Genomic DNA, 20,264 nt, shown 5'->3' on the forward strand with positions numbered 1-20,264 from the left:
ACCAAAAGAACAAGAAGTAGAAGACGGCTCGTCTGGTTGGTAGATATGTCACAGAGCCCAGAGTAATGCTAACTTGGCCGCAGTAGTTAGTGAGTTGTCCAAAAGTGTCTTGAAGCTTTAAGGGGTGATTGTATATCTTGACACCTCGTCGGGTGACCCGTTAAGAGGGTTGGAAAACCGGTAAGAACGCGACGGATCACGGAACTTTGATAAGTGACAGCAGCTGGTCTAGCTAGCATTAGCTGGCTAGCTGTGGAGCTCCCGAAAAGTAACGACAGGGTTTGTTTCTTCCAGTCATGTCTGCGGCCGGAGACTTCGGAAACCCTTTAAGGAAATTTAAGTTGGTCTTCCTCGGGGAGCAGAGTGGTAAGTCCAGTGTTAACGTTGAAACTAAGCGGCATATCAGAAGTAATGTTGTGGAAGCGGACACTAGAGTGTGATGGGTCGGTCGGGTGATTAACGCCAACCGGTTAGCCAGCCAACATTAGCGGCGCATCGTCACACTTGGCCCAGTGATAGCATTGCGACAGCTAACTTGTTAACTACCACTTGTCCCCGCTGGCGTCGTGGAAATGCAACTGTGTTCTTCACAGACTCGTCATGTCTGTGGAAATTGACGTGTTGACCTCTTGTGGTATAAGCATACAGTCAACAGGCAGTGGCTACTGCGAGAAAGTGGCGAACAGAGTGATTGAGATATAAATAATATATTTAAGTGCCCACTAGATAATAATATCACTTGTATTTTTTTATAGTTTATATTATGTATTTTCATTTACTGGATACATTGACTGCGGATTACTGAATCTCGGTTAAACCTCGAGGACACTTTCCAATTACCCAAACGTGCCCAGTAGCATTCCTATAAGCTCCCTTTTCATCTTCCCTTTGAGCCAAAGGCACTTAAACTGGAAGAGATACAGGGAGGCAGGCAATGTGTCAAGTATAGACCAGTACTCAACAGTTGTATGTGTTGTTCATAGAAACACAGCAAGAAATTGACATCCTTACAGTTAAGACCAATTTGTGGCAGAATAAACCCAAGTATTCTATGTAAACAGATGGAATAACACAGCAACCTAAAGAAATAATGAATACGCCAAAACTCTAGTTTGCTCAAAGCAAATATTAAAATAAATAAATAAAAAATGGGCATCATTTAAACAAAAAGTATAAAACCTCGGAATTCACTGTGTAAATTTTTGTGTATAGTAACATGAAGCCAAGTTGGGATATGGATCTAAAACCCTTGAGGACATTCTGTGAAACAGTCTCTGAAACTGATCATGGAAAATGTCATGACGTCCATGAACACAGATCCATGTCTTCTGGTCTAAAATATCTACCAGTGTTTCTCCTCTGCCAGTAGTTTTTTGGAATGGCGGTGTATCTTGTAAAGTGACCCTCCACTCCCATCAAGATAAGACATTCAGACTTTGTATTTGTCAGCCGGCCTGCGATCAGCTGTAGCCTTGTTGTGTTGGCTTTAGCCATGTCACCATCACTTGATGCACATCGTAACTGATAATGTAACTTGAGCTCAACAAAAACAAAGCAGCAAGCACAGTCTGGGTGCTCAGAGGAGCTGTATGAGAGTCTCTCTGTACTGAGATGTTAAAGGAACGTTTTATGTGTAAACATCAGCAAGATTCTTAGTCATTCAACAGTTACCTTAGAAAATGTTGTAATAGTGTGGTAATAACATAGAGGGATTTCAGAATTAAATCTTCCCAGGCTGACTAAGGCCTGGTTACACCAAGACAAAAAACTATGACACAGAAGAAAATGGGGAAGTTGCTTCCCAACCTTATTTGTGTCTCAATGTTCCTCAACCCTCTAATTTCTCATCAACTATTCAAAACGTCTGCGCACCACACCCTTTAATGGACCAGAACTGTCAGAGAACAGTGAAAGTTGCGTAACGTGCTCCTGTCAGCTTTAATAATTTAAGAAGCATGTTTATCTGTGCCTTATGTACTGTACAGAGTTTTGGTGTTGACACCGTTTGCCTGATTGGAGTCATTTTGCAGTGTTGGAACACATGAGGAAGAGGATCACAGTGCCTACTTTGGATTAGATTAACCACATATTTCAACACAAAAGCAATTTTTCTTCTTAATATGACAAATGTATTTTGGCCTTACAATTATTCAGTAATCATCAGTAGTTATATTAAGACAGAAGTATTGTTATTGTTTGTGCAGAGCTGAGAAAATACATTTTCAGAATTTTTATAATTGCTGTATAAAATAACATCAGAACAGTTCAAGCCCAGCTTTTTAAATGCTGCATCTCTATATTGTATGTGATTATAAGCTCACTTGCATTATAAGCTCACAGTTCGTTAGGCAACACTGGTGAAAAGAAATACCTTCCAATATGACAGTCCTGCACTAAATCCCCCTTGAAGACATCACGTTATGAGTTGAGTATTTTCAGAATAGAGCCAGTTAATAATTAAATAATTAAATGTTTTCTAGTTCCACCCCAAACCGGGAAAGCCTTATTATTTTGATTGTTTTAAAGTAGAACATAAGAACTGATTAACCTACAAAACAGATGTTATGATTGATGTTATCATTTCTGTTTGTTTTTTAGTGGGGAAGACTTCGCTGATCACCAGGTTCATGTATGACAGCTTCGACAATACTTACCAAGTGAGACTCCTCGGCTTTGTTTTAATCATTATTTATAACATCTTTATTTTTCTGACTTCATGAACATTTGACTTTTCTATTTCTTTTCAGGCAACAATAGGAATAGATTTCCTGTCGAAAACCATGTACCTTGAAGACAGAACAGTAAGTTCTTTGCTCTTGAGCATATTGGGGAAACAGTCTGTGTGACTGTGGGCTTTGGGTGCTGCGCTTTCAAGGCCCAGATGTTGATTTCTGACTTGATTATTCGTTCTTAATAGTTGTGTCCTTTCCAATAAATGCACAGAGCATTTGTACCGTCCTGCTACTGTGAACAGGATGCTGTACCTCCCCGCAGAGTCCTTCCTTTCTCTATTTGTGTCCTTCAACGCAGGTTTTCTTCCTCTCCTTCCTACCCCTCCATCTACTTCTTCTTCCATCACTGTTTTAAAATTAAACACCTTACTTGATCAAGAGAGGAGGGTTGATGATAAGTGAAGGGTGATTACTTATTTCTTTCCCCTCCAGGCCCAGACAGCTTGCTCTCTCTGGTGGTCATTCTCTACCTGCATGTACTATCTCTCTCTCTCTGCCTCTCTTTCTCTTTCCTTCTGTCTGTTCTCTCTCTCTTCCCCCATTGCTCTGACTTTATTTAGTTTACTTTCTATTTGCTTTTTGTCACATAAACTTGCCTCATTTGTCTTGTTTTATTTTCATACCTTCTGTTTTTTATTTTTATTTTCTTTCTTTTTTTTTTTTTCTTTTTTTGTTCCATCCCTTCCCCTTCCTGCCCAACAGATCCGGTTGCAGTTGTGGGACACGGCAGGACAGGAACGGTTTCGTAGCCTCATCCCAAGTTACATCAGGGACTCTGCTGCTGCGGTCGTAGTGTACGACATTACAAGTAGGTGGCTCACCTGCCCACTGTGTTGTTTTAATAACACGCCATGTTTGCCTTGTACTCCATGATGCGCATTGTGTTTTCTGACTTGTTGAAGAATAAATTTGTGTCTGCTTCTTTGAAGTAGTTGTCTTTCCTTTTTGACTGTCAGCTAGGGCCGTTCATCTCCTGCATACTTAATACCCCGTCTTGTCTCTCTTTCAGATGTCAACTCTTTCCAGCAAACCACAAAATGGATCGATGACGTGAGAACGGAAAGAGGAAGTGACGTCATTATCATGTTGGTGGGAAACAAGACAGACCTTGCAGACAAAAGGTAATCCGTTCTTCTGTCCTCTAGTGTCTGTGTAAGCAGGCAATCCATTAAGAGCATACTAATGAAGTCATTGATCGTTACTGCTCTGTCAATACAGAAGTGCTCAGCAGTGTCTGACACAGCACTGGATCAGAGAAAGTTATGTACATGCTGTATATATACACCAGTCAGCCATAACATTATGTCATAATTACTGGCCAAGTGGACATCAGCCATTATCTTGTTATCATGGTATTTGTCAGTGGGTGGAATATATTAGCCAGCAAATGAACATCTCATCCTCAGAGATGATGTGAGGCGTTTGATCTGAAAGTATCTACTGTGTGATACTTTTAATACACCTGTTTAATGATGTTGCTGTATTGTTGCTCTGCATCTTTTAACCCCCTTGTCTGCCACAGGCAAGTATCTATCGAAGAGGGTGAGCGGAAAGCCAAAGAACTAAATGTTATGTTTATTGAGACTAGTGCGAAAGCTGGCTACAACGTAAAGCAGGTAAGGGTGTACGTGAGTCGTGCTCTGTAGTCCTGCTGCAGATACTGCTGCCTGGGCTCCACATCCAAAGTTCACCCCTTAAAAGAAAGGGTAGAGGCTGACTTCCTGTACCTGTATAATAACACAGCCATTTTGGATCACCATTCATTCTTTATGAGAATTGTGAATGAATATTTAAACATTTTGAGAAATAGTTTTTCAGTGTTTTTGTTGAGGGTTAAGGGATGGATATCGTTTTCATTCTGCTGTTACCTTTCTTCTTTTGTGTTACAAAAACTTAGTTAGTTGTCAAGGAATTTCAGTGTATAAATCCAGAAAAGACAAGGATCTGTTTTCCATTTTTCATTTTGTTTCTAAATATCAAGACCCAGCGTTGAGGGTGCTGTTAAGCAGATTTTCTTACCTCTGGACAAAGCCACACTTTTTCCAGTCTTTGAGCTTATTTATATTACAAATATGAGAAATGAATCAGTTGTTGGCAAGACTGGGAATCTGCATATTTCCCTCAATGTTGTCCTCTTTAAGCCTAGTCTTCATGTTTTGGAGATCAGCGGACTCATTGAACAATCTGAACGTCTGCTGGGAGGCTTTTGGTCATGAGCGCTGGTGGCAGTATCAGCAGGAAGGGGCACGACTCGTTGATGTACTTCAACATAATCAGTCTGTGTTTGTTTTTTTCCCCCCTGTCTTTGTGTGGGTGTCTGTGGCGGTGTGTATGTGTGTGTACTGGTGGGTGTTTGGTTGTTGTTCGCGGTGACTCGATGCTCATCACAGACAGATAACCACAGAGGAGGGAGAACAGAGAGCGAAAGAGATGAATGTTCTGTTTATTGAAACAAGTGCAAAGACAGGCTACAATGTCAAACAGGTAGAACGTGTGCACCTTCCTGTGTGTGTGTTCACAGTGCTCATGCTCTCTTCTGATTGGCTTCTATTTCACACATGCATGCGTGCATTAAGGTGTACTCTACACATCGACTTCCTCTGGTCATATGTGAGACACATTTTTGTTTTTCAAGCTCTCGCCCGCCCAGTAAGGACTTCTATTGGCCAACCTTTGGTGCGAAATGCCCAGAGGGAGGGTCAGAGTTTGCAAACCAATAATGTGCTCCGATTCCCACAGTAACAGTGTTGTTGAAATCTGCATGTTTCAAAGTCTAGCTTCATGTGATGCTGCTGAGTGGGGTTGGACATGTTCAACATCACATCATCACACATACAGTGCACATGTCTTAAGTTTCATGAGGATCCACCAATCACTTCCCAATCTTTATCAGTGGGAGATATCAATTAAACTACTACTTTCCCAAGCCTCTTGTGCCCCACAGAAATAAAGCCTGGGGGTAGCTCGGATATAAGGTGCTAAATTCATATCTATTGTGGAAAAGCTCTGTTGGGCGTCTTCCTCTGTGGGAGCTTCAAGTGGACCATAATTCTCAATCATATAATGGGATTAAATGCAGCGCGCCGACTTGGTTTTGATTTGTGTTTTTGTCATGCTTCGAGTTATTCCATGTCTGACAGAATACATCTGCTTCTCTTTCCCTCCAGCTTTTCCGTCGTGTGGCTGCTGCCCTCCCCGGCATGGATACAACACAGGACAGGAGTAGAGAGGACAGTATCCTTTGTGCACATGTCTGTGTCTGACATGGCAGAGGAGAGTCGAGAGGACTCCTCGGCTCTTATGACATATCCCTGCCACAGGGAAAATCTAGTGCCGCACCGCATTTGACTATTGTCATTTAGCCCACATCCCTTTACATTTATTTTACCAGCCACAACACATATTGTGGTCCGGGACTCAGGGACTGTTTTGTTATGTATAATCCCAGGGCGATTCCTCAGAAAAGGAGAGGAGGATCATAGTAGTTACAATAAATCACGCCAAACTCTCAACCGAGCCAAAATATCTTGTTGGAGATCCTTGAATGAGATCGTTCCCAGTTAAAATGTTGTGCGCTTGCTTGATTTTGTTAAATGAAAAAATAGCTGGTTTATAGTCACAAATCATTTCCACCCTAAATTTGTGTGTTGCCCCTTGTATCAAACATTTTTACAAAATTCAGTAGATTATTAGTTGGATAAGTATTTTACTGTTATAGCCTAAAATCTATCTATTTATAGAAAATTGACTCACTTGACAAAACATTAGCTACGCTACTGAATCCTGGCTTCGTGAAAATTAGGAGGCTGTGGTTTGTAATAGTATTGAATTGTATTATGTTGTACCGACACATTTCTATCATTTTGATAACCACATTATAGTCATTAGAAGGTCTGGGTTTGAGTCTGACTCGGGCCTTTTTGGGTGGAGTTTCTCCCTGCGTCTGCGTGGGTTTTCTCTGGGGACTTCTGTTTCCTCTGACCTCCAAAGACATGCTTGTTAGGTTAATTGGTGATTCTAAATTGCCCATAGGTGTGAGTATAAATGGTTGTTTGTCTCTGTGTTAGCCCTGCGATAGGCTGAAGACTGAAGGCTGAAAAGTTGACACTTGTCTGCCTCTCGAACAAAGATAGCTAGGATAGGCTCCAGCAACCCCCCCAACCCTAGTGAGGAGGATAAACGTTGTAGAAAATGACATTTTAGTCAGTGGGTGAGGCTAAGTAAGAGAAACACTTAAATGTTTAATCAATCCAGTGTAACAGCACTACCTCCAGAGTGATCATCCAGTTGAATCACCACCTTTCTGGCGCTGTTTCAACATAAACTGAACATCAGAACAGTTATGAAGGAGGATTTAGTGCAGGACTGTTACATTAGAATCCATTTATTTGTGTACCTAATGAACTAGTGAGGATAATTTTAGCATCTTTGCGTTTGGAATATAGGTTCCAAACTAAAACTATTTGAACATCTTTAGGCCTGAGTTTTTCCCAAATAATTTCATGCATATAAAAAATAATTTAATGCACATTTTATATATTTTATACAGTATGTATACAACGCATATGTATACATAATGATATAGTTGTGTTTTCCTGTTCTGTGATGTTCCTTAACTTCTAACTCCTTCAGTGATTGACATTAAGCTGGAGAAGCCACCAGAGCAACCTGTCAGTGAAGGAGGCTGTTCCTGCTAATGTTCCTGCCTCTGTTGCTGCCTGATCCATTCAGTTTTTCTGTACATTTACCCGTCACTACATCCGCCTCTGGTCCCCTGCCTGAAAAAGAACACTACATCCGTTGTCCACGCCATGTTGGAAACCTACTCTCCCATCGGGATGCTCTGACAGTCATGAATCACTTTGGATTTAGCACTTGCACTGTAACACATATACACTGAAACAGTATTTACAGCTAGAGCTCTGCCTCCTACAGGGCTCCGTTTGTCTGTCTTTTGAGACAAAGCTAGTGGTACAAGAGTAATAAGTCACGTTGGGGTAGTTTGACCTTTTGAACCAAACTAAAAGATGTCTGTCTTCAAGTGAAGGCTTTGAGTTTGATCATAATTCTTTAAAACTTGCTATAGCTTTAAACTTAACAAGCACAATGCAGCTGCTTTGTGCGTTTGTCAGCTGTGAACAAATGTTTTTTCAATGTTTGAAATAATGTACGAATAAGGTTGCAAAGTTGTGTTGGGATTAACAACATTTAGGAGATCACATTTCAGACACTGATGTCGTAAACGTAAGCCATGAGCTTATTTTGAAATAATTCAGATGCCTGTACCAGCAGTCACAGTTCTCCCAACAAATACCAGCATGAAATGACAACACACTGAAAACCACACAGGTTTCCATCACATCACAAACGCAAACACAACACATGGCTGCATCATCCACATTACCGTCCTTCCCCTCTTCCTTTACACGCTCCTTTGAGGTGGGTTATTTTTACCTTGGCTTCCATTTTCTATTACTTTTTTATTTGGATAGTTTAATTTTTTCCTAAATACAGCTTACAATTATTTCTTTGATGATAGTGTTTGAGGAGGTTTTTTATTCTTATTAAACCTACCATAAACATTAGATATGGAGATATATATAAATATATATATATATATAATGCCTTTTGGAGTTAAATAGTAGAGGGCTTCCTGGCTTTGGGTTTACCTAGTTTGGTTAATGCGTTTTACGAACACTTTTTATTTTTTTGGCATTGATCTTTTGTTAGTGATTATTCTACTTGTATTTAATCCACAATGACATGTAATATTTATTTCCATTGGATTCATGGTTCTTTTTTTTATGGCTGTTAATATCTTCTCTCTTGGTATGAGTCCTGAATCGCTAATGAAAATATGCATCCACCTGGACCACCTTCAACTCAATCAGTAGGGAGCACCTGCTGCTTCATCTACCACCTCTAGGTGGCAGCTTGATCACACTGATAATATTTTGTGCAATTTTTGTGAGAGGAGCGTCCAACTTGTATAGCATAGAAGTCCTTAACGTTTCTGTCTGGAATGGTTTTAAATGAAAAAAAAAAAAATAAACATACACTTATCATGGCTGCTGGAATTCATTTACAACTTTACAAGTTATTTTTCTGGTATCTGTTATAAATGATGAAATGCTCTTCACAGCGCTGAGATGGCTCCTGTGAAGTCTAAGGTCGGGTTCCTAGAGGTGGTAACAATGGGTGAACTACAGAAACCTCAACTCTATTTGGAGCAAGTATAATAATTCAGTAATATCTTACTATCAGTCATGAGTTTTTCATCTTCCATATGCTGGAGCTGCAGTCATAGGACTTTACCATTGCTGGTGTTTTCGGTGCAGGAACACTACAGATGGAACTGAGGGCATTCTCCAAAAAATAAGCCAGTCTCAGCAATCCTGAATGTAAACTAGCAGGAGCCTTGAAGAGTCACACTTAACAGTATCAAGCATTTATTCCAGCCTGAATGTCTGCACTGTGTTCATTGGAAGGGAACATGTATGAACCTGTAGCAAGGCTGCATCATCCCGTCATCCCAGAACCACAGACTCTTCAGGGTTCAGGTTCAATTAGTGTCAATACCAAATAATTTAATGGCACACTCAACAGTCTGTATGTTTTATAGTTCTTGATCACCCATGTGTGACCACCCAAAATACTCTTGTTGTGGTTATCAGATTAAAAATATTTTGGTTACAATTCTGGACAGTTTTTTCAGACAGACATACAGACAGCAGGGTCACGCAGGATGCAACTATTTATTGTATTTTTCCCCAACAAAAACAGAATTCAACAAAAACAGTAGAATTCAACCATTTCATCATTACCGCGATAGGTCGACATAGATAAAGGACTGAGCAATTTTCACAAACCTCGCGAGAGTCTCCACAGGCAGCCGTTACCCTGGAAACGAAGCGAAACAACTTCTCTGTGTTTTGGCTCGTTTTAACCTGACACACTCAGATTTACTTTCTGCCGCTTGTGTAGTTTTTATTCCATAATGAGCAGCGATTACTACGAGGTGTTGGAAATAAACAGGAACGTGACGGATGCAGATATCAAAAAGGCGTAAGTGACGTGATACTTGAAGCAGGCGTTTTATGTTCGGCGTTTTGTTAAAAAATGTTGTTTTTTTTTATTATTATTGTCGCATTTTATCTTCCCAGGTATCGACGTCTTGCATTGAAGTTTCACCCGAGCAGGAACAGAGAACCTGGAAGCGACGAGAAATTCATTCAGTTGGGTGAAGCTTATGATGTTTTGAGCGACCGTAAGTAAAGGAGCAGTTTCTTTTACTTTGAATATCAACGTTAGATCCATGTATTTTGCTCAGACATTCTTTTTTGTGCAATGCCTACAAAAAGTAGTCTTCTCCTTAGGTGTTTACCCATTTTACTGATTTTATAAGTAGAATCAGCGTTCATTTAAAATCCCAAAGCAAATCTTTGCTGTAAATAACTTTTTACAAAGTAAACAATATATAAATAAAATATATAAGTCATGTAAAATAAGTGGTTACATATGCATTCACTTCTTTCAAGTCAGCATTTAGATGCAGCATTGGCTGGTGTTTTGACAGCACGTGTTTTTTTTTCTTGACAGCTCGAAAAAAGGCAACATATGACAAGTTTGGCGAGGAGGGTCTAAAAGGTGGTATCCCCCCTGAGTTCGGCAGAGATGGGGCTTGGTCATCAAAATATGTCTACCATGGGAACCCAGACAAAACATTCAGAGAGTTTTTTGGCGGTGACAACCCATTTGCAGGTGAGGCAAACTAAATCAGAGAATTTTCAAAATCTAGTGTATGGCCTCATATGTTAAATTTTCATACCAGAATCTGTAATAATAATAATAACAATAATAATAATATATTTTAATTTTAATTTTATTTTTTGACTAGACTTCTATACAAACAATGCACCACTTCAGCTCAGTGGACTGGAGGCAGGATTGGTGAAAAAGACGCAAGATCTGCCAATAGAGAGAGACCTACACTTGTCTCTGGATGATCTCTTCCATGGCTGCACAAAAAAGATTAAGATTTCTCGAAGGGTAAGAGCAACTTTATATGAGATAAATGTCCTCTGTTAACACATAAACTCAGAAGAGTTAAACCATTCATATATCCATTTGACCTAAAGCTCCTCACAGCCTCTGATTCAAGGGGCTTTTATCTAACAGTTTATCACAACAACATTCCAACTAACAAACCACATAAAATACACTCTTTTCTTTTATACCTTGTTTTGTGTTACAGGTTATGAATGACAATGGCTTCACATCCAGCATCAAAGACAAGATCCTGTCTATAGATGTAAAGCCTGGATGGAAGGAAGGCACAAGAATAATTTTCTCCAAAGAGGGGGACCAGGTAAATGAAGTGAACACCCTTTCAGAAAGCTCATTGGTTGATATGATGTTTTATTTATTTATTTTATTTTATTATTATTTATTTATTTATTTTTTTGCAAAAATATAGCTCTGTGGTGCTGCTCCTGGTGCTGACTGAATTTTAAGTGGCCTATAGAGCTGCAAAAGGAGTTTCATCATACTGTAGATAATCACAGATTTCAGGGTAAAGAATTTATGTTTGCGTTATATCCATCACTCTTTGTTAGTTAGATATCCCTGTTAGTAAAGAAATCTTTGTATAAACAGGGATGAAAAGGATAGTTTAGTGGTAAGTTTATTACGTTATTAAGCTGTGAAATTTAATCATTTCATCGCTAATTTACAGCGGATCTCCTTCATTGCCATAGAATAGTTGCCACAGAACAACATTTACGCAGCTCACGTAAATAATGTCAGTTCCAAATAAAGCTTTTTAAAATATAATCTGTGGCACAAGGCCATTCTTCACTAAACTACTCCTGCAATTCTTTTGCTTTTAGGGTCCCAACAGCATCCCTGCAGATATTGTGTTCATAGTGCGACAGAAGGTCCACCCTCAGTTTGTAAGACAGCAGAATGACTTGATCTACAAGGCCAAGATTTCTCTGGAGATGGTGAGTCACACCCGGGTTTAGCTGTTGGTCGTTCTAAACGATTTAGTGTAATTAGAATAAACACTGAAACTGAAATCGATCCCCCTTCCCTCAGGCATTGACTGGCTTCTCCGTAGATGTGCAAACACTAGATGGCAGGCTACTCAGTATTCCTGTCAATGACATTGTGCAGTAAGTGCTTTCCCATGATCAGGCCAAAGTGGAATCATGTAAATGCTGCATTTTCATTCTTGTTAATTTGTCATTCATCTCTAATACTCAAAGAGAGATCTAAGTATAAAAAGTTATATCAATGGCACATTTATACTGTGATGTTTATTTAGAACTATATTTTTATTTGTGCATCATTTTCCTCTCTATGGTTTGTTTTTGTCATAATGCATCAGCCCTGCATACAAAAAAGTGCTGAGTGGAGAGGGAATGCCGCTGACCCAGAATCCTTCCCAGAGAGGAAACCTCATCATTACATTTGACATCCAGTTTCCAGAGCAACTCTGCGCCGAGAGGAAGCATCTGATCAGACAAGCTCTAACATTTAAAGAGTGATTTCACGACTAATGATTCACATAGTTAGATTTCTGTCTTTTCTGTTTTTTAATACAATAAGTTGAAACATACATGGAAATACGACAAGAAGTAAACATAATTGTGTATAATACAACTGAACTCTGGTACAACTCGGCCTTCTGGCAGACAGCGATGATCACAGTAACGCTGTGTTGCTGTGAGTCGCTGCCATCATGGCTCTTTTCAGCTGCTCATATGTTACAAACATCACAACGTTCCAGGAGCCCAGGCGTAAGAACGACGGCATGAACCTTTAGGGAAAGAAAAACAGCATGATTGATTGCAATCCATTCATATTAATAGCTGTTATTTGGTTTACGGACATTTAAATCTTCCTCTATAAATGTTTAATTTACGTCCTCATTAATCTTTCAGCGCCCATGTTGTTATTGCTTACCCTTTATAAAAGGCACCGGGGCCCTCTTTGGTCATCATAGCAGCAGCACAGTTGAGGACACTGCTGTATTGGCCAAGAGCAGAGTTCATATATCTCGTCTTGACCACATCGACAGGAGAGGCGATCACTGTTGTGCATAACCCCGCTCCAAAAGCTGACACGAAGTGACAGGGGAGGTTATCTGTGGAATACAAGCTGAATGTTACAATACCACAATGGAGAGCACAAGTAATATATCACAACTGGGTCACATAGGACTGTAGCTGATGTTTTACCTGTCAGAGGAGTGGACTGAAGAAGCATATCTTTGATGAAGTCATATGTCACCAGTTCTGTGCAGTTAACAATAGCGTTTCGTGTGATGTTTGGAGCTGTCCCTGCAGAACAGAGTCGTAAAAGTAAATAAAATGACGCATGAAGAGAAATAAAACATGCCATTAAGTTTCGCAATCTCAAGCTACCTTTCCACAGACCACGGATGCCTTCTTCCTTGCCAATGGTCCTGTAAGCGTCAATAGTGCCACTATAAAGTCTGGTGTTTCCGGGAGACCTGGCCTGTGCCTGGAAGCGGACTTTGACCACATCTGTTGGCTGGGCCAAAGCAACTGCCATGGCACCTGTAGTACAACCCGCAAGCAGCCGACTGCCGATGCCAACATCTGAACAAGTGAAGAGGGAGATGTCAAGCTTGATTAGTGCAGTGCTCTTAATTAGGTATCAGAATTCATTTGAGTTAAGTGTTAAAACTAGTGAGGGCAGGACCTTAGTGGTCCTAACAGTACGATTAAAGCACAGTCAATACACACAAATAAAATAAATGCACAGCTTTTTAAATACACACACTTGCCAGAACATTAGGTACATTGGTGAAATTAAAATAAAATAAAATAAATGCACTCTAATGTAACAGTCGTGCACTAAATCCCTTTCATGCCTGTGTGACTAATGTTCAGTTCATGAAACTGCGTCACAAAGGTGGGAATTCACTTTCATTGCAGAGGATGTAGATTGTTATGCTCTTAAACTGGATTGAATTAAACACTCGTGTGTTTCTATTATATTACTAACCCACTGACCGAAACAGGGTTGTCAGACTAATAGAAATATGTGTCAGTACAATTAAACAGCACTACAAACCACACCCACCAGAATAAAAAATACAGCTGAATCAGCGGCTCTTAAACTAATTCTGAATACCAGAACCTTTGTGAAGATCAGATGTAGTGCAGTTATATAAGTGCTGTTATACAAGAATGCAATTTGGTTTATATCACCGTACCTAGTGCTTCAGTAAGCAAGTGTAAATTTAATCCAACGCCTGTCGCATTATAATAAATTATAATGACTATCCTTTTCATTCAGTACACAGTAATGTGTAGAATATCATAGGTGATACGTTGTAGACGCCATCAATGTGTACTCACGGTCAGAGCCTTTAGTGTAGAACTGTTTAACAGAGTCATAGAGACCAATGCGGACGGAGGCAAAGCTCATCTGTCTCTGGAGTCCTGCCACCAGTCCATTGTAAAGACTCAGAGGCCCCTCTGTGCGCACCATTGTGGTGATGGTGCCAAACACTCCCCGATACTTCACTGCAGAGCCTTTCCCTGGAGATCCTGAGGCTGTGCTCTCGCCTTGGATCTGTGTAGGATATAATTAAATCTCATGTGACTTAGGAAAAGAGACTTTTTTAGCTCCTTTAAGGTTGTAGGCGTGATTCAGTGCATATGGAATAAAGTTCCATACGAGTTTTTTTTTTTTTTTTTCATTACCTGCAGCCGCACTTTGGCTGTGTCCAGAGGGAAGGTGATCAGGTCAGCGATGCATGCTGCAGTTCCTGCTCCCACAAACTTTACAGCCGCTGACGGAGGCACATCTGTAGGTCTCAATCCAACCATTTTCCGGATTCGGTTTGATCAATACAAGGACCGAAGGAAGGCCTAAGGACAAAAAGCTTCTCCAAAATCTGAAAAATAAAATATTTCATTCAAAGATTAATGATTAATGAAAATGTAAAGCCAGGCTCTACAAAGCTAGTAAAGAAGTGTTACAACCTAAACAACAGACAATTGTTTAGTTTAGTAATGACAATTTTCGTATATTTTACTTACCTTTACAGGAGAGTTTAAGGATAGAAGCATTAGAGATCAGGATTCTCTAAAGGTGTCCCTTTGATTAAATGTCGTCCCAGGTATAAATAGCTTTTCTTGTTTTTCCATGAAACGATTTTCAAAAGTGATGAATCTTAAACTCATACTCCTGAAACCTGGAAAACAGAAGTAATCATTAGTCAAACAAATCTTTTACAATGTTTGACAAAAAAAAGAAAGAAACTTATTTGAAAGAGTTTGGTTTTACCGTGATTTGACCTGTGAAAGTTGAAATGCCTCTCCAAGTGACAATGTCTAGCCTTGAACTATGGATAGCTACAATGTGGAGAAAGAAAGCCGCCTCTTTAAATACAGTCACGGTGCTGTTACATCACTACAGGACATGTGTTAGCGGTGGGGCCCCACCCCGGCTCCATATATCTAAGAGCTGCCTGCTGATCAAACAGGCACACTATAAATGTCTTTGTCTCTGCATGAGCAAAAACAAACGACAAAAACAGCATCTCTTTGCAAAAGTTTGAGGTGTGACTACACAGATTGTTCTTTCTTGACTTCATTATCAAGGCTCCTCTCTGCTGTGCCCTTATGGCAGCATCAAAACACTAAAAATCTATTTTACATTTACATTTAATTCTAACCCTAACCCCCTAATCTTCTTAGGTGCTAAGACTTTTATTTGTTCACTCATACAGTTGTGTTTTTTTTTTTTTTTCAAGTCTGTATTTCAGAATAAATGCTGAGTCACGCTGAAACACATAGCACACTGCCTGGCAAATTAAAGCCATATGTTGAAATGGTAATCACCTCACCTCAGCTTCATTGTTCCTGGATTCATTAATGAGGCACTAGATTGAAACATTCTGTTAATTTATTCTATGATACATTTAAAACCATTGTGTGTAATATTCTTAGTTTATACCTATTTTTTTTTATAAAGTAATCCGCACAGTATTGTGTAACCTTTCTGAAAGGGAAGTTTCAGTTCTCTTGATGACCCAAGAAGTGACTAGTTCCCACATTACAAATATGAAGAAGTAGTTTTATGAAATACACGGATTGAAAATGCTTAGGTACATGTTGTCCTACATGTGTATTGTGCCATGCCTCTGTGAGTCTAAATATATACTGACCTAACTGTGAAACTGCAGCAACAGCAGCAGGTGTTACTGGAAATATCCAATACCGTCGAAACAAAACTGAATTTATACAACTTTTCATCAACCTAATGCAATACGTTTGCTTGATAAAGATCACGATTCTCATGCATTACTAATACAGTAGATTGCCTACCATGTGTCTCAGAGGATCTTCTTACCTTAGTCGTCAAATAAAAGATGAATTCTGTTCAACTCTCATGACTGCATTGAATTTTTTTTTTTTTTTTACTCCAAGGAAATGCAAATTCTGAAATCAGAGTTTTACTTGTTTTATTCAAACCATTTCAAGTGTCTCCTGGGATTTCTTTGTTGTACAATCCAACAAATCTAAAGTAAAATTCACATACTAGAGAAAAAATGGCCACTTTGATCATTTTAACATCCTGTTTTTAATTATGATTCACTGACCAGCAATAAATCGTTCTGTTTAAAGCACAAGTACAATAAACTATAAGCCCTTGGCCATATACCACAACGAATGATAAACAGTGTAAACAATCTGCAGTAGGGGACAGCATACAAAGACAATGTAAAACACGTATTGTGGTAATGATGATAATATTCATTTGCTCTTTCAGTTCATTCTTGTAAACGTGAAAGTCCGTCACCAACCGTCCACATGATTAACGTTTGAGCAGCAATATAACCTCTGAATTTACAGTAGCATTTCACAGTCATCTCCTACATCAGCAGTGAATTGTTGTACTGGAAGTACTGAGCATTATAGTGCATACAGTGTAAATATAAAGCCTACTCTAATCACTAAATCATTCTGATATTGCAACGATGCCCTTCGAATCTTCTAGCCACATGTTTTTATAACATGGGAGTGCTTGTAGCACGCGAAGTCCAACTGTGAGACAGTAATGTGATCATGGGCCCTGAAACCGTTCTATTCTCTTATGGGCCTCCACAACCAACCCAACCAAACTCTTCACTGTATCCTGCTGCAGGTTAGGTCCTTGTATCGGTGCAGTTCTCACTTAAAAAATGCTTCAGTCAAAATGGTGACTCCCAGTACTGTTGTGTCCTGGTCATTCCTCTTTTAATTTGTTCATACGTCACAAACATCACGATATTCCAGGAGCCCAGGCGCAGGAAAGAAGGCATGAACCTTAAAGAGTCAAAGGAAAGTAAGAGTAAAGAAGAATTCCAAAGAGGTTATTTTACTGCTGTTTGCTTCGCTGTAAGGTTGTGTAGTGTAGTGTGTTTCTTACCCTTTATAGAAGGCTGTGGGTCCTTCATTCCTCAACATTGTGAGAGCACAGTTGACAGCGCTGTTGTACTGTCCAGATCCTGAGTTCATGAATCGTGTTTTAACTACATCCACAGGAGAAGCCACAACTGTTGTGCAGAAGCCTGCACCAAAGGCAGCTGTGAAGTGGCAGGGCAGATTGTCTGTGGAGAAACAGAGGAAAAGTCACTTTCTGTCCAAGTATTTGATATATTTTTTATATATATATATTGAACGCACAAGTTCAAAGTTTGTTGGACTAATATTTTCCTACAGACATTTCTTCCTTTGCCTCACCTGTCATAAGGCCATACTTCAAGATGAGTTCTTTGATCATATCGTAGGTCACCAGCTCTGCACAGTTCACAATGGCATTACGCGTGATGTTTGGCATGCAGCCTGGAAGAAAGCAGAGAACAGTCACTTTACATTCAGACGAGGGAGTTTGCATGACCAGATTAACTTTGAAGTGAAAAGGTAAGCACCTTTCCAAAGGCCTCGTACGCCCTCATCCCGTGCAATCGTCTTATAGGCTTCCAGAGTGCTGTTGTATCTCCTGCCACCATCAGCCAGCCGTACCTGGGCTTGGAATCGTACCTTCACCACATCTGTTGGTTGCGCAAAAGCCACAGCCATGGCACCCGTGGTACAGCCCGCCATGAGCCGAGTAACAATGCCAGCACCTGTGCAGACGTTACTTTAGTCAGAATGAAGCAGTGGGAGAGTAACTACCTTGTTAATGTAAAACAACGGAGACATGACACTCACTCTCAGTGCCCCGAGTGTAGAACTGCTTCATGGAATCATAAAGGCCGATACGGACAGAGGCGAAACTCATCTGCCTCTGGAGTCCTGCCACCAGTCCGTTGTAAAGACTCATGGGGCCCTCTGTGCGCACCATTGTGGTGATGGTGCCAAACACTCCCCGATATTTCATTGCATTGGTCCCTTTAACTTTCGCAGACTCTCCCTGAATCTGGACAAGAGGATGACAATCAAGTGTTCCTCAATTAAAACTGAACAAGACACATCTTGAACAAAACGTATAGCCTTCTTGAGCGCAGTGCGCCTTACCTGCAGCCTGACTTTGGCGGTATCCAGTGGAAAGGTGATGAGATCAGCAATGCAGGCGGCGGTGCCTGCTCCGAAGAACTTGACTGCCGCAGAGGGCATCATGTCTTTGGGTTTCATGCCAACCATTTCTGCAACAGGGCTGGTTACGTAAATGGAAAGATGTGATCTTAATGCTATTTGCCCCAAGACCTTTGTGTTAAGTACAGCATGACAGCAATGGTGACAAAGACGATTGGCAAGACACATGGAATAGAAGTGCTCAGATTTATAGATAGATAGATAGATAGATAGATAGATAGATAGATAGATAGATAGATAGATAGATAGATAGATAGATAGATAGATAGATAGATAGATAGATAGATAGATAGATAGATAGATATTATTATTTAATGTATTGTAATATTATTGTAATGTATTAAATATGCTTAGCATTGGACATACCTGGAAGTGAGGATAATGACAAGCTTCAAGTTTTCTCAAGGAGTACAGTCTTTGCAAGTGGTTCTGTTGTGGAAAAGCCTTGGGCCATAAACTGTCTTAGAAGTGAGCCAGCTAGCATACCACCCCTCACTGAAAAACAAACAAATAAAGATTTCATATTCACTGTATAAATATTCTAAAGATCTCATCTATACATTTGTTGTTCCTGTAGTTTAATACTTAATGCTTCAATTTGAAACCACAAGAGTTTAAAATCTGTCTTGACGTACAAGTTTACCTTAATAGTTTTCCCAATCCTGGACAGTGGAAGTATACACAATCCTTTAGGTAGGTGGTGGTGTCCTCGTGCTATGCTGCCTCTTTACTGCTCCACTGGGGAAAAGGTCCCCGAATTTATATGCGCTGATGCACATGACTGCAAGTTGTACACACCTGTTATGTGAAACCTATGTTTACCAGTCTGTAAAAGACAGTTGGATATTTGAGCTCTTGTTGATCTGCCTCTAGTGCCGTCATGATCACATAAACATTTAGAATATTTTCATGTCCATTCCCATTTGTTTATTGAACTTATTTCATATTTTATGTTCCAAACTATTTTATAACAGTTTTAGCTTCAACGGACACCCTCTGTTATTTCCACACTGACGTCGCAAGGCAGATCTGATTTTTCTATTGGCTGACGCATTCGGCCAATCAGACCGAGAGGCCTGTCCAAATTTTTTAGACGTTTTCAAGGGGCATTTGACTGGCTGGGTAGCATTTGCGCCACATTTCCTCTTGTTAGTGGGAGTGACTACACAACACAATTCTAACAACTTCAGGAGTTTTAGGAATTCCCTCATCCCTCCTCCCTGCAACTACTAAAAGTTACAGAATGTCCCAGGATGAGAAACCGCCGTGCTTCTCAGCCAATCCATACAAGGAGTAAGAGTGGGTGTATGCACACAGCATGCAGCAATTTAGGCTGTCTGTGCACACAAACCAGCAGAGCCCAACAACATGACTGGATTTTAAATGGAAAATGATAGGGAGGGGAGACACGGTGTAGGTAGTATGTTGGAGTGTTTGCATGCCTTTGTAAATGTGATTTTCCATTGCAGCTCCAGGTCTTGACTCAAGTAGGTTTATGTCAAAACACCCAGCTGACTATGCAAAACCCGTGTCGTTCATTTGTTTAATATTTCACCTGCTGTTACATTAATCAGCTGGCATTCAATTCCCGAAACTATGCCAGCACTTTTTTTATTTATAACTCCAAATGTGCTCTCTTAAATAAACCATGCAAAAGAAACCTATCAAGCTGAGAAACTGCATTGTGTTAACTGTATGCACATGTATGAGCAAAGCTGTATTTGCTCTGTGTTCATACTGAAACACAGTTGTCTAATGAAAGGTATAAAACAAAAAGGTTGAGCCCCTTTCTTCACACCTCTTGAGAACATTGTGTCAGTAACCTTTGAGCAGTCTAGTAAACAGCTCACTGGTTCTGGCTTCAACCAGCCCTCACTGGCCTCCCCCCGCCACCCCTGAAAAAGAAATTAAG

General features: G+C 40.0%; 4 protein-coding genes across 6 annotated transcripts; 2 read left to right on the forward strand and 2 right to left on the reverse strand.

The window, feature by feature from the left end:
- LOC125020847 (ras-related protein Rab-6A) lies at positions 1–8,799 on the forward strand. Of its 2 annotated transcripts, none has more exons than XM_047606402.1 (9): positions 1–180; positions 295–366; positions 2,599–2,657; positions 2,748–2,801; positions 3,435–3,540; positions 3,742–3,853; positions 5,123–5,216; positions 5,900–5,966; positions 7,365–8,799. In XM_047606402.1, exons 2-9 carry the CDS (start codon positions 297–299, stop codon positions 7,427–7,429), a joined length of 627 nt encoding a protein of 208 aa, XP_047462358.1. In that variant the 5' UTR covers positions 1–180; positions 295–296; the 3' UTR covers positions 7,430–8,799. The 2 variants fall into 2 exon arrangements, with proteins under 2 accessions (XP_047462358.1, XP_047462357.1); XM_047606401.1 differs by lacking the exon at positions 5,123–5,216 and adding an exon at positions 4,255–4,348 and having other exon boundaries at positions 4–180.
- A 768-nt stretch (positions 8,800–9,567) lies between these two features.
- dnajb13 (DnaJ heat shock protein family (Hsp40) member B13) lies at positions 9,568–12,364 on the forward strand. 2 transcript variants are annotated; one of them, XM_047606397.1, is made up of 8 exons: positions 9,574–9,797; positions 9,896–9,999; positions 10,332–10,493; positions 10,630–10,781; positions 10,987–11,100; positions 11,621–11,734; positions 11,829–11,905; positions 12,121–12,364. In XM_047606397.1, the coding sequence occupies exons 1-8, from the start codon at positions 9,730–9,732 to the stop codon at positions 12,278–12,280; spliced, it is 951 nt and encodes a 316-aa protein (XP_047462353.1). In that variant the 5' UTR covers positions 9,574–9,729; the 3' UTR covers positions 12,281–12,364. The 2 variants fall into 2 exon arrangements, with proteins under 2 accessions (XP_047462354.1, XP_047462353.1); XM_047606398.1 differs by lacking the exon at positions 11,829–11,905 and having other exon boundaries at positions 9,568–9,797.
- Positions 12,302–15,164, reverse strand: ucp2 (uncoupling protein 2). The gene is made up of 8 exons (XM_047606399.1): positions 15,057–15,164; positions 14,810–14,964; positions 14,471–14,664; positions 14,123–14,339; positions 13,160–13,357; positions 12,974–13,075; positions 12,699–12,879; positions 12,302–12,552 (listed from the first exon to the last, which is right to left on the reverse strand). Exons 3-8 carry the CDS (start codon positions 14,594–14,596, stop codon positions 12,438–12,440), a joined length of 939 nt encoding a protein of 312 aa, XP_047462355.1. The 5' UTR covers positions 14,597–14,664; positions 14,810–14,964; positions 15,057–15,164; the 3' UTR covers positions 12,302–12,437.
- Positions 15,165–16,219: 1,055 nt separating this feature from the next.
- On the reverse strand, positions 16,220–19,141 carry LOC125020846 (mitochondrial uncoupling protein 2-like). The gene is made up of 8 exons (XM_047606400.1): positions 18,996–19,141; positions 18,719–18,847; positions 18,275–18,413; positions 17,969–18,176; positions 17,686–17,883; positions 17,498–17,599; positions 17,184–17,364; positions 16,220–17,080 (listed from the first exon to the last, which is right to left on the reverse strand). The coding sequence occupies exons 3-8, from the start codon at positions 18,398–18,400 to the stop codon at positions 16,966–16,968; spliced, it is 930 nt and encodes a 309-aa protein (XP_047462356.1). The 5' UTR covers positions 18,401–18,413; positions 18,719–18,847; positions 18,996–19,141; the 3' UTR covers positions 16,220–16,965.
- Between the last annotated feature and the right edge of the window lie 1,123 nt (positions 19,142–20,264).

This window comes from Mugil cephalus, chromosome 15, assembly GCF_022458985.1.
Source record: "Mugil cephalus isolate CIBA_MC_2020 chromosome 15, CIBA_Mcephalus_1.1, whole genome shotgun sequence".
NCBI lineage: Eukaryota > Metazoa > Chordata > Actinopteri > Mugiliformes > Mugilidae > Mugil > Mugil cephalus.

What these genes read in the sequence shown, in the direction of transcription:
- LOC125020847 (XM_047606402.1), top strand. Translation starts at nt 297, where the DNA reads ATGTCTGCGGCCGGAGACTTCGGAAACCCTTTAAGGAAATTTAAGTTG. An exon ending in CGTAGTGTACGACATTACAA is followed by an intron (nt 3,541 to 3,741) that starts GTAGGTGGCTCA and finishes TCTCTCTTTCAG; the next exon opens with ATGTCAACTCTTTCCAGCAA. An exon ending in ACAGACCTTGCAGACAAAAG is followed by an intron (nt 3,854 to 5,122) that starts GTAATCCGTTCT and finishes TGCTCATCACAG; the next exon opens with ACAGATAACCACAGAGGAGG.
- dnajb13 (XM_047606397.1), top strand. Translation starts at nt 9,730, where the DNA reads ATGAGCAGCGATTACTACGAGGTGTTGGAAATAAACAGGAACGTGACG. An exon ending in CCAAGATTTCTCTGGAGATG is followed by an intron (nt 11,735 to 11,828) that starts GTGAGTCACACC and finishes CCCTTCCCTCAG; the next exon opens with GCATTGACTGGCTTCTCCGT. An exon ending in CCTGTCAATGACATTGTGCA is followed by an intron (nt 11,906 to 12,120) that starts GTAAGTGCTTTC and finishes ATAATGCATCAG; the next exon opens with CCCTGCATACAAAAAAGTGC.
- ucp2 (XM_047606399.1), bottom strand. Translation starts at nt 14,596, where the DNA reads ATGGTTGGATTGAGACCTACAGATGTGCCTCCGTCAGCGGCTGTAAAG. An exon ending in CTACACTAAAGGCTCTGACC is followed by an intron (nt 13,358 to 14,122) that starts GTGAGTACACAT and finishes TCACTTGTTCAG; the next exon opens with ATGTTGGCATCGGCAGTCGG. An exon ending in CATCCGTGGTCTGTGGAAAG is followed by an intron (nt 13,076 to 13,159) that starts GTAGCTTGAGAT and finishes TCTGTTCTGCAG; the next exon opens with GGACAGCTCCAAACATCACA.
- LOC125020846 (XM_047606400.1), bottom strand. Translation starts at nt 18,400, where the DNA reads ATGGTTGGCATGAAACCCAAAGACATGATGCCCTCTGCGGCAGTCAAG. An exon ending in CCGCCAAAGTCAGGCTGCAG is followed by an intron (nt 18,177 to 18,274) that starts GTAAGGCGCACT and finishes CCTCTTGTCCAG; the next exon opens with ATTCAGGGAGAGTCTGCGAA. An exon ending in GAAGTATGGCCTTATGACAG is followed by an intron (nt 17,365 to 17,497) that starts GTGAGGCAAAGG and finishes GTTTCTCCACAG; the next exon opens with ACAATCTGCCCTGCCACTTC.